At 35.0% G+C, this 15,623-nt stretch overlaps 1 protein-coding gene across 2 annotated transcripts in view; it reads right to left on the reverse strand.

Moving 5' to 3' along the window:
- The window catches only part of LOC138701029 (sodium- and chloride-dependent GABA transporter ine-like), a 394,240-nt gene that overhangs the window by 68,028 nt on the left and 310,589 nt on the right, over positions 1–15,623 (reverse strand). For both annotated transcript variants that reach the window (XM_069827541.1, XM_069827550.1), the window contains one exon: positions 8,423–8,616. In XM_069827541.1, coding sequence (XP_069683642.1) covers positions 8,423–8,616 — 194 coding nt within the window. The remainder of the gene's footprint in view (positions 1–8,422; positions 8,617–15,623) is intronic.

Below are 15,623 nucleotides of genomic sequence, written 5' to 3' on the forward strand. Positions count from 1 at the left end.
TTGATTATTAATGTTGGAATACAATCATCAGATATTCTTTCTAATAAATGCTTTCCGTTTGTTTCTATACTCTTCTATTTTGTTTGTTAATTTAGATTATTTCTTTACGATACAAATCTCCTAATTCAGACGTGTGTAACTTTTAACATCTCTAAAGACTGATGTCTATTCTTTCAATTTGTTGTTGTTTTGTTTGATTCTACATAGGTTTCGGAAGTATGAATTAAAGGACAATTCCACAGCTTTGTATAATTTCGGTTTGTTTCGTTCTCATGTGTTTTAGGGGCAGTATTATAGCCTACTATTCTACTACAATTCTTGGAATGCAACTAAATAATACACCGTGTCCCGCTTAGAGGGATCGAGAAATGAGTCCTATTTTAAAGTATAAATAATGGTTTTATAACATAACTTTTTGTATAACTTGATGTAAAAACTCTCCGGGTTTCGGAGAATGGTCAGTGAAACTCGATGTGTGCGCCTCGAGCTACTCTGAAGACATCCAAAAGCTACTCAACCTTCTGCCAAGTGTTCCATAACATTTGTGGAGTGATTAGCGCAGCTGCATTTATAATGCGTTGTCTCAGTTTTTCCAAAGTGTCAACTGTACCACGCTGGTACACAACTTTCGTTATAGAGTCCCAGAAAAAGGTCAATGGGCGTCAAGACGGACGATCTAGGTGGCCAGGGCAAGGCTTCTCCTTTTCCGATCAACCTACTGTGAAAGTTTGCATTAAAGAAGCCAAGCACTGCTTCAAAGTAATGGGTGCAGTCCCACGTTGCTGAAAAACCGATCCTGGGGAAAGTTGATCAACAAAAGTTCTGCACATTCCCTGTGACTGTCGCCTCGATGAAAGAGAATAGTCCAATGACGGAATGTTCTACTGAATGGCACCAGGCAGGTTTCCACGATAAACGTTAGTGCGCATGCGCATGAACATGCAACTGTTTTTAAACCATTGGTGCATAAACTTGGACAGTTTCTGCATCTTGTCAGATGTAAATCTCAACGATATCTTCATCTGATTTTAAGTGGTGTGCATTTATTTCTCGATCCCTCTAAGCGGGACACGGTGTATATTGTTAGAAGTTTATCCTACAGTTAATACGAAGTTTCTGCGAACAACAGTGGTTAATTATTCGACATCCTATTGAGAAATACCTACATGTCATCAAGAACGACCTTGTCGAGTATGGACAGCACTACAACTTTCCTTTAGAGTGTGCAATCGGTGTACCGCTATTCTTTTATTGATGCCGATTATCAAATAGAAAAGAGAAAAATACCTTTTATACTGTACACCTGTTTGAGACCAGTTTGAGAATTGCGTAGATGTAAAAGTCTTGTAAATATGAAATGGAATTCCCAACACAGAGACAACTTGAATTTGCTGACAAATTGTAATTTACTAAAACGATTAATTACTAACACACGAATACATGTCTCAGAATGTGATATGATAGACCCTATCTTATCAATGTGAAAGTAATATGATACCTTAATTAAGATGTAACAAGTCTGGTCTGGATTACAGCTCACGCTTACACATATTTCAACTAATTATTACATTATATTATATATATACATATATATCTATATTTTATACTACTTAATACATACAATTTTAGCATAATTCACAGTCCATAATGTACAACTACATTTCAGACCAATTGCTGCTTTTACGAATGTCATAAATTAACTTTTCATTGCCAAACATTCTCTCTTTCACTCTCTCCAACAGAAACTGGGTTATATAACATGTAACCCTTGTCTTATGTATGTTCTGTGTCATATTAAACAGTGTCTGTACTCCATGCTGACTTTTGGCTTATGACATACGTATCTCTTGATATCAACCTTACCGAAATATACAGTAGTATAGTATGCCCCTCAAAATCTTGAAATACATCTTCCATCATAAACTAATTTTGTGTATACGTCGTATAATGAAAAACAAAGTCTATTTCCACTGATTTCTATCCACATAATATAAGGTAGGCTACATCGTCGTCTGTTCCACTTTTATTCTCTTAATTTTCTAAATGCCTCAAATTTTCTGTGTTTATTCCCATTCTTTTACTTTCTCGTCATACTAGCAGTAGTAGAGCCTAAATGCAAAGAGAAGTTACTGAGATAAAAAAATATTTCGAGATTTACATGGAAATACACGTTTTCAGCATTACTGATGCAGAAAATACGGTTTTGGAGATGACGCCTGTGCACTTCTCCTAAACCAATGAAAAAAAGTATTTACGATTCAATTTATCTGGGCATGTTGCGTATATTGCTTAATAAAATATTGATGGATCTTTATTTCAAACTAAAAACACACAAAACCGATCCACTTCAAAAATCGCCATAGGACCCTCTTTGTTTGTTTGTTTGTTTTTTTTTCGTTGTTAACTCTATAGCATCTATTAGTGCTTTATGGTTTGCTAACAGATGGAATTACTAGTCAACAATGTGACGCTGAACTTGTGTTCAGATTACTGCCCAGCGACACTCCTATATTATATTTTTTATATTTTTATGCTCGACCATGCCGAAATGTGGTAATTATACACCTGGTAGCAGACCTTTAATGCATGTCATTAAAGTACACCTACTCATTAAAGGTCAGGCCTTTCAGCCAATGACGACTCAGGTTACAACTGTTCAGTCAATGACAGGTCAGCTTTCTACCGTTATAAAACCGCAAGTATCGATTATTCTCGGATATGCAATCGAAAGAGAATTAGCGAAAAGTCACGGAGGCTGGAAATCCAATACTGTCGCAGAAGGTTATGTTCTGTTACTATAATAATTAGCGTTAATTGTAAATAATATTCAAATAAATACAATTTATCATCTCGTTTTTCAATGTCTAATTTTATTTCAATGTTATCTCTGTAGGTTCTTATGGCCTAGCAAGGTCAATGTGGACATCTGTTCCTCGGAAAAAATCAATACTTTCGCGTCTGCGCACATCTCACAACATACGGGACATTGCTCAGGTCAGATACAATAAAATTAATAATATCAAGTTAGAAATATGGTCGAGCATAAAAAGTCGTATGAAACTCGCCTATAATGGTAATTAAGAAGCTCGTATGAAAATTATGAAACTCGCTTGCGCTCGTTTCATAAATATCCATACTCACTTCTTAATTACCTTCATTATAGGCTCGTTGCATAATGTACTATTATGATTGGGTAATTAATATTAACCCGGCACACTCACAATCACACACACATTCATACACATTTCCAGACTCTAGACATCCAGGTAATTTTTCTTCTTCAAGAAAAATTCACCGAGAGTTGAGCCCGGAAATCGAACCCGGGATCCATATCTGGAAGCCAGCATGTTGAGCAACAGACCACGGAGGCAGTCGACCCTTTTCGTATTTTTATTACTTATAATAAATTGACAAATGAGATGATGATACAGACGAAAAATAATTTTGCTAAACAATTATTATTATTATTATTATTATTATTATTATTATTATTATTATTATTATTATTATTATTATTTCTACTTCCTATTACGAATTTTGTCGATGTGTTGACCCCTCAGACGAAAAGAAGCATATAGCCCCGATATCTTTGAACGGAAAGTGGCATTAACGGACATTTATTTTGTAACAGTTTTAAAGTCATTTGTTACGCGTGTGTGAACCATGGACGCAAGGTATTATATATATATATATATATATATATATATATATATATATATATATATATATGTTTGAAATGCCGGCTTAAATGTATGGAAAGTTCATAGTGTGTTAGAAATAATTACAATATACGAATTGCTTTTTATGTAAATTCGAGTAAATTAATTAGCCTACATATATCTAATTAAACTGTGAAATGTATAAACGAAATCAAATGTTTTATGATTGGGAATATCAAAAAATGCCTTTTTGTATAGTTCAGAGAAGGAAAATCAATCTTCTTTCGGAAAATAGTAAGTGATTCCATTTATGTATATATTTTTAAATGATAGTTGAAGAAAATGAACTATACATAGTAATATAATTTACAACATATTGAAACTGAATTGTTACATAAAGCCGTATAACGAAACACACATGTCATTGGTCATTTTCATGACACCAGTTTACCTACTCCATTATTTTTTTTTTCACTTTCTATTGATAATTCATAACTGTAATTAAATGTTATATAATAGACTATGGGCCTATCTTGCTACATAATTCAAGACAAATTCCGAAGTTATAAAAGAATATAGATCCGAAATTAAAACTGTATGCCGGCCACAAGACATAAAATTGAGTGCAAGCAGTTTGAATAAGGGCATTGCGGTCTGACCTCTAATAAGGGCTTAATCTGTATGATTTACTTCTGAAAATTTAAATTGTTGAGACAATTATAATTTTATGAATACTAAAGTATGTGTTTTACAATTTCATAAAAGTGAGACGGGAATGAGCCAAATCACACAATACTTGAAATTAATTATTATTGACAATGTTAGTGATCATATTGATGATGGTTAAGATAGTATGGTGATGAAAGTCAATTCTTGTCAATCATCAATGACGTTATGTAATTTACTTAACGGCTCTTATACTACAGAATATATTCACAGACAATACTGTAATATGAATAAAAAAAAAAACAAGCAAAAATTAAGTAACATTGTAATGACAAGATATTCTTTTTAGACGCCACGAAGGCGCGTGGGATGTATGGATATAGAGCTCCATGCTATCTTGACTTCAGCATTAGAATGAGGTGATGTGGTCGACACCACACTCCGCCGCCATTTACCCCCGGAAAAGACCCAGTTTGACCCAGCTTGACATGAGGTTGAGTGGACCCCGAGACTGTTCTGGAAATTCTGACAACCAGAAAAATCCCATCATCATCTGAATTGAACTTGGGATCTTCCAGTCTGTAATCAATTGCTCTACCAATTGAGTTGTAATGGCAAAAACGAAGCCGAAATATGAAGAAAAATAAAACTTGTCGTGTGCTCTACGGTACCTATTATAGATTTCATATGATAAGTTAGAAATTGAACTTCTAGTTCCTTTGTGGAGATGTGCGGTCTAAATTACACACACCGTTACCTTCACATTTACGCACAAAGTAAAGACCGTTAACTTCCCTATAATTGAAGACTGGGCATAAAAACGATCAGGTGCCAAAGAGAAAAACCCTACAAAACTGGCTTTCTTGTGCAACTAGCAATGCAGTATCATATATTTCGCACATCTATGGGAGAAGCTAGGTTCTAAGTAAAATTACAATTCGAATTATTCTGTTTTCTTACTGGATTGAGTCAGGGACATAGAGTATATTTTGGAAAAACTGGTTTTTAAAGTTATTGGCACTTACAGCCTTTTTTTTATGCCTAGTCGTCAATTGAGGCGCTTATAATAATAACGGCAGATCCGAACCAATCTCGAATTTTTAGATAGATGTACGACTGTGTACTACTGCCATTTACCTTTCATACTCTGAAGTATCATATTAAATGAGATATGTAAAAACTCTCACATTTCACATTGAAAATTAGTCCTTGGTAGGAAAGAAAGCTTTTTGTGAATAAATGGCACATCCCAACTGTGTGGGCTTTTGTTTACGTCCACTACAGGTTCATGGCGTTGTAGTTTATATTATGGCTTCCACTAACTGTTTTACTGGACAAAACAATAACTTTCATATTGTTGCTCTTTGGATTTACTTAGTACAAGTTTTAGATTCAAACATACACAGATTTATCTTACCAGGCCATATAGATAAAAAGTACTCATCATTACCCCATTTTTTTTTTAATTTTCATATACTCTATTTAACTAAACAGCTGAAAAAACAGACGAACTACTAACGACCAAGGCTTAAGAATTTGGAGATAAACTTTAAGCACTATATTTAACGTCCACACCTGTGGAGTAATGGTTAGCGCGTCTGGCCGCGAAACCAGGTGGGCCGGGTTCGATTCCCGGTCGGGGCAAGCTATCTGGTTGAGGTTTTTTCCGGGTTTTCCCTCAACCCAATATGAGCAAATGCTGGGTAACTTTAGGTGCTGGACCCCGGACTCATTTCACCGGCATTATCACTTTCATCTCATTCAGAAGCTAAACAACCTAAGATGTTGATAAAGCGTTGTAAAATAACCTACTAAAATAAAACCATATTTAACAAATCCTGAAAAAAATTAATCGCAGAGCTTTAAAAACAAACATAAAATGTCATTTTTCTAAAAATGAACTTCGATTTTGATCCGCCATTATTATTCTGAGCGCCTCAATTGTGTAGTACTTTTAATCAAAAGACGTAAAGAAGAGGACTATTTACCACATATTTAAACTATTCACCTGTACAGCCATTCAACAATTACATGAACAATGAAAATCAAAGAAACAAGTGATAACAATTAATGTGAAACAAAAAAAAAAAAGGAGTAGGTGAAGTACTTTTCACCATTTTTCTATTAAAAATAATAGGCCTAATATATCCTCATTTTAGTATTAAATAATGTGGGATGACGAGTACGATGGTATTACTATTATGTATTCTATTGTACGAGCAGTAAGAGTAGAAAGTGTAACACATTACACAATTTATTATTAGGCAACAGTAACATCGCATTCAGGAGTATTCTTAACCATGCCACTGCACAAGTAGAATAAATACTTATTACTGTTTATGTTTCAAAACTCACTAGCATTATAAACTATACAAATCTGAGAAAACTTTCCGATTCTTCCCGGCTCTATCGGAGAGAATAATATTATTAAATAGAACAAACTTGGTTAATTTCGTATATTATCTACTGTACACACAATTTAGTATTTATAGTTTCCTTCCGAAATAAACCATTACTAAAATTTCTTTCCTTTCTTAAAGAAAAAACTCCGTAGATTTTAACTATCATTATATACTTCCAAGATTTGGATTCTTAATTCTGTTCTATCAAAATTATGAACACATACAGCAGTAAACATTCATGTATAGTGGAATTCACTGGTAGGCCACATAGTATACAGCATCAAAGAGCAAATAAAAATCAAGGGAAAGTCGCCCCATTCTTATAAATGACATAAATTTCCAGTTGACTGAAAGGAGTGGAACCCGGGGTCGTTGGAAACAACAAGCACCGCTTGAGTCACAACAACGTAGATTATATATTTTAACAAATAGTTGATTTTTTATTTGTTTGTTTATAGATAAAAGCATGTATAAGTCCGGGTCAACTTATTTCATACCCCCAAGGTTGAAACCTAATCATTTTTCCCCCATTACTACATATGCTAGTGGATTGCGGTGATTTTCTTGTTTGCAGGTTGAATTTTCTTTTGCCAACTTCATTTCGAATTTCGATACTAACAAATACTACAAATGGTAGTGATTTTGTAACTGTTATGTTGGCACCTGAGACAGACATCGGTACTGGAGTTCCAGGAAATTAAAATTGTGCTAGACTTCTCGGTCGGTTACTGGAGGCTAGTGAAACTTGCACATACTAATAATTAATTAATATCAGTATTAATATTAATACATAATAGTCCTTTATGTGTTGCGTTGTGGTTACAATTTAAGACTATAGTCAGGTAAGTGTAAATAAATATAACATATTTGGGTGTGATAATGCAGGTGGGTGAGTGATACAAATACCATTTCACATTTTAATGAATTTCTTTCGTGCTTAGATTTTTATTACAATAATGTAAAAAAGAGGAAAAATTATGGCAGCGACTCTACCAAGAAAGCGTACTGCGAGAGTGGGGATAACTTCCCCTACTGGCGTTCTGTTCTTTCAGATATAACCGAAAGAAGATAATGAAGAAGAAATTATGCTCATTGAGACAGCAATTATAACTAGAATAGCAAACTTATTAGGAATAAGTATTTTTAAGCATACATTTCATAGTGATATTTGGTTTTCGGAGTTAGTACTAATAATTTCATGTGATCAAACAAAATACATTTTTAGATTAGGTCTCGTGAATCGTTTAGTCAAATCAATGAATTTCATATTGCCAAACAAAATACCTAACATGTTGATCCCTTTCTCGTATAGTTTGCCTACGAAAATATGTTACAAAATACTGAAATATTTAGAATAACCTTCCAACATAAAGGTAAAGTACGGTAAGTAAATAAATCATTCAGTACGTATAATCGTGATTTTACTTCATATTGTGATATCTCATAACAGTTGGCTACACTGACAAGACGGCAATATTTGCTGTTTAGGAACTGTTCTTACGTGACCCTCACTATTGAGCCTTGGTACATATTCAATAATTGTCGACAGATTCTGTGACATCAATGGTGAAAAAAGTAGCTGAACCAGTTTTCCCATAATATTTCGGTTTTCCCTGAAATTCTAATTCCATTATTGTTCTATTTTTACTTCATCGCCTCATTATTCCTAAGTATAAAGCATCTGTAATAACTCACCCCCGCCGCTCTTGTAGCAGAGGTAAGGGAACCTCCAGAGGTTTCCGAGCCCCACGCAGTAGCCGACGCATGCGAGCACAAATTGCGCTTTGTTGGACCAGTGCTGTCGCCTTGGCAACCGATAGTCCGCCAGCTCATCCAAAGGATCGTAATAGCTGCTATCACTGTCCGACGAAAGATCCAGCTCTGTCGGCCTGTGTAGGAACAAAATTAACTTAGTTAGGAATTTTAACAACCTAACAAAATAACAACAACAACAACAACAACAACAACAATAATAATAATAATAATAATAATAATAATAATAATAATTTATTTATTTAATCTGACAGGATTGAGACCATATGCTTACTCTTCCATCCTACCACATAGCACATACAATTATAACAAATGCAAACAGTGACGACAATAATACAAATTAAATTAAAGCCCAATAGAGAATTAACAGGATCAAAGAACACTATAGAGCACGTATTAAGCTAATACAAGGAAAAAATTAAAAAAGATAGTTTACATAATAGTGATAGCAATGATAATAGAGAAAATAATAATACTTACTTACTTACTGGCTTTTAAGGAACCCGAAGGTTCATTACCGCCCTCACATAAGCCCACCACAGATCCCTATCCTGAGCAAGATTAATCCAGTCTCTATCATCATATCCCACCTCCCTCAAATCCATTTTAATATTATCTTCCTATCTACGTCTCGGCCTCCCCAAAGGTCTTTTTCCCTCCGGCCTCCCAACTAACACTCTATATGCATTTCTGGATTCGCCCATACGTGCTACATGTCCTGCCCATCTCAAACGCCTGGATTTAACGTTCCTAATTATGTCAGGTGAAGAATACAATGCGTCCACTTCTGCGTTGTGTAACTTTCTCCATTCTTCTGTAACTTCATCCCTTTTAGCTCCAAATATTTTCCTAAGCACCTTATTCTCAAACGCCCTTAACCAATGTTCCTCTCTCAAAGTGAGAGTCCAAGTTTCACAACCATAAAGAACAACCGGTAATATAATGTTTTATAAATTCTAGCGTTCAGATTTTTTGACAGCAGACTGGATGATAAAAGCTTCTCAACCGAATAATAAGGGGCATTTCCCGTATTTATTCTGTGTTTAATTTCCTCCCGAGTATCATTTATATTTTTTACTGTTGCTCCCAGGTATTTGAATTTTTCCACCTCTTCAAAGGATAAATTTCCAATTTTTATATTTCCATTTCGTATAATATTCTGGTCACGAGACAATAATATACTTTGTATAATAATAATAATAATAATAATAATAATAATAATAATAATAATAATAATAATAATAATGGTTGTGAAATTTGGACTCTCACTTTGAGAGAGGAACGGAGGTTAAGGGTGTTAGAAAATAAGGTGAATTAGGAAAATATTTGGGGCTAAGAGGGATGAAGTTACAGGAGAATGGACAAAATCATACAACGCAAAACTGCACGCTTTGTATTCTTCATTAAATCCATTCGTTTGAGATGGGCAGGGCATGTAGCACGTATGGGCGAATCCAGAAATGCATATAGAGTGTTAGTTGGGAGGCCGGAAGGAAAAAGATCTATGGGGAGGTCGAGACGTAGTTGGGAGAATAATATTAAGATGGATTTGATTGGAATATGATAGTGGGGACTGGATTGGTCTTGCTCAGGATAGGGACCGATGGCGGGCTTATGTGAGGGCGGCAATGAATCTTCGGGTTTGCTAAAAGCCATTTCTAAGTAAGTAATTAGGTAAGTGAGCAGCAGTAGTAGTAGTAGTAGTAGTAGTAGTAGTAGTAGTAGTAATAATAATAATAATAATAATAATAATAATAATAATAATAATAATAATAATAATAATTATTATTATTATAATATTTTCCATCGTTATGTCTGAAGTGTAGCTTGGTAGCTACAAATACAGAAGAGCCGGCTTGATTGATTTCTGTTCTTTGACATCGTCTTAATCTGTGGCCTTGCGCCATGCTGATATGTGACTGGGAGAACCAATATTAATTTCATTCATTCATTCATTCATTCATTCATTCATTCATTCATTCATTCATTTATTTTATTCCATAGATCTTACATGAGCAATGAAGCTTTAAGATGTGGAACATGTCAACATTTTACAATATTACAATTACAATTTTTACAAATTTTTATAGTTTTACAATTTAGTAATTTTCTACAATTTTTACAATGTTGTACAATTTTTTTTTTTACATTTTGGCGAGATGTAGTGAGATGAAATGAGGTGTTGGTTCGAAAACCTAAGGAGGGTTAGAATGGATTAGGTATGGTTTATATTTATTAATTACTCAGGGAACAAGAAGAAGGAGAAGAAAATATTTAGAACTTAGGCCTATTTATTCCCTTTCTTCTTTCATTTCCTCCTCCTTCCTACTTCAATTTCGTAAGTACTGTATTATTTTATAAATACCAATCAATTAAAACGTATTTTTATAACAAGGCATCAATTTCTTTCAATATTTCTTTCTTCTCTCTCTGTCTGTTTCATTCTTTCTCATATTCTTTCTTTTTTAAATTCCTTCTACCTTAGGCATTTTATCAATGTCAGAATGTAATATATTTTTTTCAATCTGATACATTAGAGACATCGGTTTAGAACGTTAATTTTAAGACAACACGGGACTTCACATCAACAACTAACACACGCATACACGTATATTTACATGCACAGACACACGCACAGGCAGGTACATTCTGGTGTATGATTGTAGTTTCCACATTAGGTCAATTGAGTAATGATCAATGGGCTTAAGTACATGGCAGCAAGAAATACGTGAACATTTAACGTAAAACTAATGTAACTGAAATGTCATGTGTGATAAATAGCTGTTAAATCCAAGATGACTGGGATTTTGAAACTCTTCTCAAGGTCGGCAGAGTTCTAAAATACTGTACTGTATGTGAATGTTGGTTGGGAACCGTAACCGCATCTGCCGCACATTTCAACATACCTGTGTACTCTCTTTTCCAGCTATAGCAGACCTCGTAACTTCCTGAATGAATCATATGGAAATTTTACATAAGAGACTACTGTATATCAGTTATCAGTCATTTCTGCAACAGTTTGTTATGAGATTTCAGTGTTAATCATTATTTACACAGTTGTTAGGTTCGTTAACATCAGTGTTGTCAACTAAGGAACAAGAAATCCCCCTAGATATATCATATTTAAAATCCCCCTAAAATTCAGAGAAACCCCCTAAATTTTTTAATTTGTACTTGAAAAAACGCAACATAAAAATTAGCAAATGTGATTATACATACACAATTAAATAGAAATATATTCACATATCATGAACACTGGCATGCAATAGAATAGAATACTCTTTGGATTTCGCATAATTCGTCCTCGCGTTACGAACTGGTTGGCTCCCGATGCATCGGGACATTATGATCCATTTTGTAAATATTGCCACAGTACACTGAAAGTTCGTAACACTTTCATCTTGCTGAGTGTCGACTTTTGCTCGGGTAAACAGAGAATTAGTTTCAAACTGAAAATGTTATTCATAGCTCACGTGACTGGCAATTGTTGCGTATAATATTTAATATAAAATAGAATGAAATCTAATTAAGAAAACATAGATATATAATATAAAAGAAATTAAATCAGTTGTAACAAAATCATAAATTTAGATTGGGGAAATTGTTTAACTGCATATTACTGCAGACACTATTGTTGTGTAGGCCATGACTTAAGCAAGACAAGGAGAACACGTGTGCAACGCGACGACGGGCAGGAGAGAGCGTCATAATATAAATAAGAATAATGAAGAGACCAAGTGAGAAAACATTCTTGCAATATGTGATACCGGCCGAAGAGAGGATTCATGATCATGATATTCATTGTTCAATTACAACAACACAGTAATTATTTTTAAAATTAAATCTTAATGACGTAGTTCAGAATAACACCCCCAAAAAAACCTTCTAAAATGTATGTTACACCTGAAAATCCCCCTAATATTTTTATCCCCTGAAACCTTCCACTGGAAAAGTGCTTTAACCCTAAAATTTAGAGGGAAAAACCCCCAAGTTGGCAACATTGGTTAATATGTAATTCTAAACTTACCAAGAACACTGCTTGTTGGACGGAAACAAATGGAGATTAGAAAATGAGATCAAGGTGCCACAACAAACGTAACATAACATTTCCGGTACTGGGTTGTAAAGAATGAAGATATTCCAGACATGGTTTTTACAGTCTCTAATCACATGTTTTTTGAAGCAGTGATGAAGCGAAAATTGTGTGTTTGACAGCAAGAACAATTCGTTCTTTTTCAACTACGGGGTTATTCAGTGACGAGATTATCACCTGGCGATAATAAACCAATATTGGAAGGAAAACAGACTAAACGAAATACTTCCAGAAAATATCAACCACAGTGCCTTTATTCACCACATCTGCCCGCGATCGAACTCCGGTTTCTTTTCATGAGATATCCTCAACTGATTGACTGGGCTTTCAATTCAAGAATGCATACTTTTCCGCATCAAATAAGGCGTCACGCCTGGATCGTGTTACGGAATGAATGTTGGTTGAAATCCTTATGGAGGAAGAAATTCTCATGAAATTTTGGCCAGTGCAAGAGACCGGTAGCGAAATCCGGTTCCGCGAAACAGTTATATTATTGTGCTAACCAAATGATACTCCCGTACTGGTTGGATGATCGTTTACCTCTGTTGAGGCATGTGGACGTGAGGACACCAGTCGACTGGTCGATCTTGACCCTCTATGGCCAAGGATTATTATTATTATTATTATTATTATTATTATTATTATTATTATTATCCATTTTCTGTGTGGAATTCTGTGTTGACTAAAGTGTAAAACTGGAAAATAGCTGACCTATGTCATGAGAAAAAATATTTTTGGCATTTTTTATAAGTAGCCAGTGGCTCTTACGCTAGTTACATTTTCTTTTGGGGGGGAGGAGGATTTTCATACCGTTCCCAGGACCTTCATAACTCGTATATAGGTTTATAAAATAAATTTAATTTTTTGTCAATCGAAAGAGAATTTATGGTATTAAATAATTTATTTCATTCATTCACAAGGATAATAAAAAACTAATTCGTTTTACATAAACGCTGTAAAATGCAAAATTAAAATGTATATTCTTTCTTTTAAGAGAATAGCGATGTTGGTGTAGATGTGAACCTACTGAGAAAAAAAAAACAGGTCTTACCAGTGCTATCCAAATCCCTAACATCTGCAACGCTTCGGAACTAAATAAAGGTTCTATCATTAGAGCAAAGACGTACGACCTGAAGTATCCCCCGAATTGCCAGGCGTAACGAGTCCAAAAGAGGTGATTCTCTTTTTTATTTTATTTTACTTGGTTACTTAACGACGCTGTATCAACTACGAGGTTATTTGGCGTCGATGGGATTGGTGATAGCGAAATGATATTTGGCGAGATGAGGCCGAGGATTCGCCATAGATTACCTGACATTTGCCTTATGGTTGGGGAAAAACTTGGAAAAAACCCAACTAGGTAATCAGCCCAAGCGGGAACGCAACTCCGGATCGGCAGACAAGAGCCTTAGCCAACTGAGCTATGCCGGTGGCCGAGGTAATTCTTGAGATCGCACCTATTTGTCCTGATGATGGAACCTGTATGTCGTTCCAAAATGTTGGAGATGTTAAGTTCCAGGACACGATGGAATACCCAAAAGTCTACTTCTGTGTGCTTACTGCTTTTAAACATAAGAACAAAGATAGTAAGATTAATTCTTCTGTAATCAGTATATGCTATAAGGTACAATAATGAAAGATAAAGATGATTATGATGATGAACTAGTTCTTCAATAGAGATTTAAATGGTTTTAAATTATCGGTGGATATAAATTAAACTCGTAAAATCTGTTAACAATGCCGGAAAGTAGCGTTGGTCTCTTAAGATGCTTCAGGGCAAATCATAAAATGATTCAGACTAAACTGTTTTTCTTAATAAGAAACCGAATGCAGTCTATGCTGCTTTTTTATGGGTACGTTTAACATTTCATCATGGAAACTCCTCGCAGAGAATTAGCTACCTCAGCCGCATCTGCGAGTTTAGGGAAATCACAAAGAGGGCAACGCCTTGAGGGAAAAAATACTTGAAGCCACAATTTCCTCTGAAAAAGAAGTCGCACGAATGACGTAACAGAGTCAGGATGTTGTATTATATCTTACGTAGAATGGATATTCTGTGCTTTCATCGCTGGGGATTACCAGGGACGACAGGAGTTGCAGGAAAGTTTACACGTTATTTTCTTGCTCAGTGAAAGTTACCGGCTGTTTATAATCAATCACTTTACAGAGCTTACCTCTAATAGCGCTAAAACTTTTCATAAATTAAATTTGAAGTACTGAATAATATATATATATATATATATATATATATATATATATATTCTATTAGGTGCAAATACTATTACTCTAAGTTGCAACTTCAGTTGTTACTCTTAAAATTTTTCAGGACACCAGGGTACCATGATGGGACCTTGATTTGATTTTTTCGTGAGTAGTTTAACGTTATCGTTATCACCATCACCACAACCACCACCACCACCACCACCACCATCACTACACTGTCATTGTCTTTACTACACCATCATCAAAATCATCAGAATCACCATTACACCATCTCTGCCACAACCCCACCACCAGGAAGTAATTAAAGCTGAATCGTCATTACAGTCCTCATTTTCATAATCATCATAAACTTCGTTTCTGTCCAGCGTTACTTTTATTATGATCTTCTGCCATCTTTAGGATGGTCTTTCTATAGATTTCTGTATTGGGGGACTCATCATGGTACCCTGGTTCTTCACATTCTATTAATAGGCTATATTACAGCCAGGAAAATTGGAAAGACTGGAGAATGCTTGGTTTGCAGTGAAAGAACTACCCTTGGGCAGAACACTATGAACATACATCTGTCATAGCACGGGATAAACTTTTGTATCTCTGTCTCGTAGAAGTCTGCCGCCCGGGATCAGAACCAGTGTGTGATTGCAGTCTGCTCCTCTCTGTTGATCCCATGGTATTACAAAGGTTTCATTTCTGATGGGGAATATGTTGAAAAATAGCTCAACAATCTGTTCCAATAAGTCTTGCCACGAAATTGTGTTTCCTTTCTGTAAACGGCCTCAGGGAATCTTAGTTTTTGGACGGCGCTCG

Source organism: Periplaneta americana, chromosome 1 (assembly GCF_040183065.1).
Source record: "Periplaneta americana isolate PAMFEO1 chromosome 1, P.americana_PAMFEO1_priV1, whole genome shotgun sequence".
NCBI lineage: Eukaryota > Metazoa > Arthropoda > Insecta > Blattodea > Blattidae > Periplaneta > Periplaneta americana.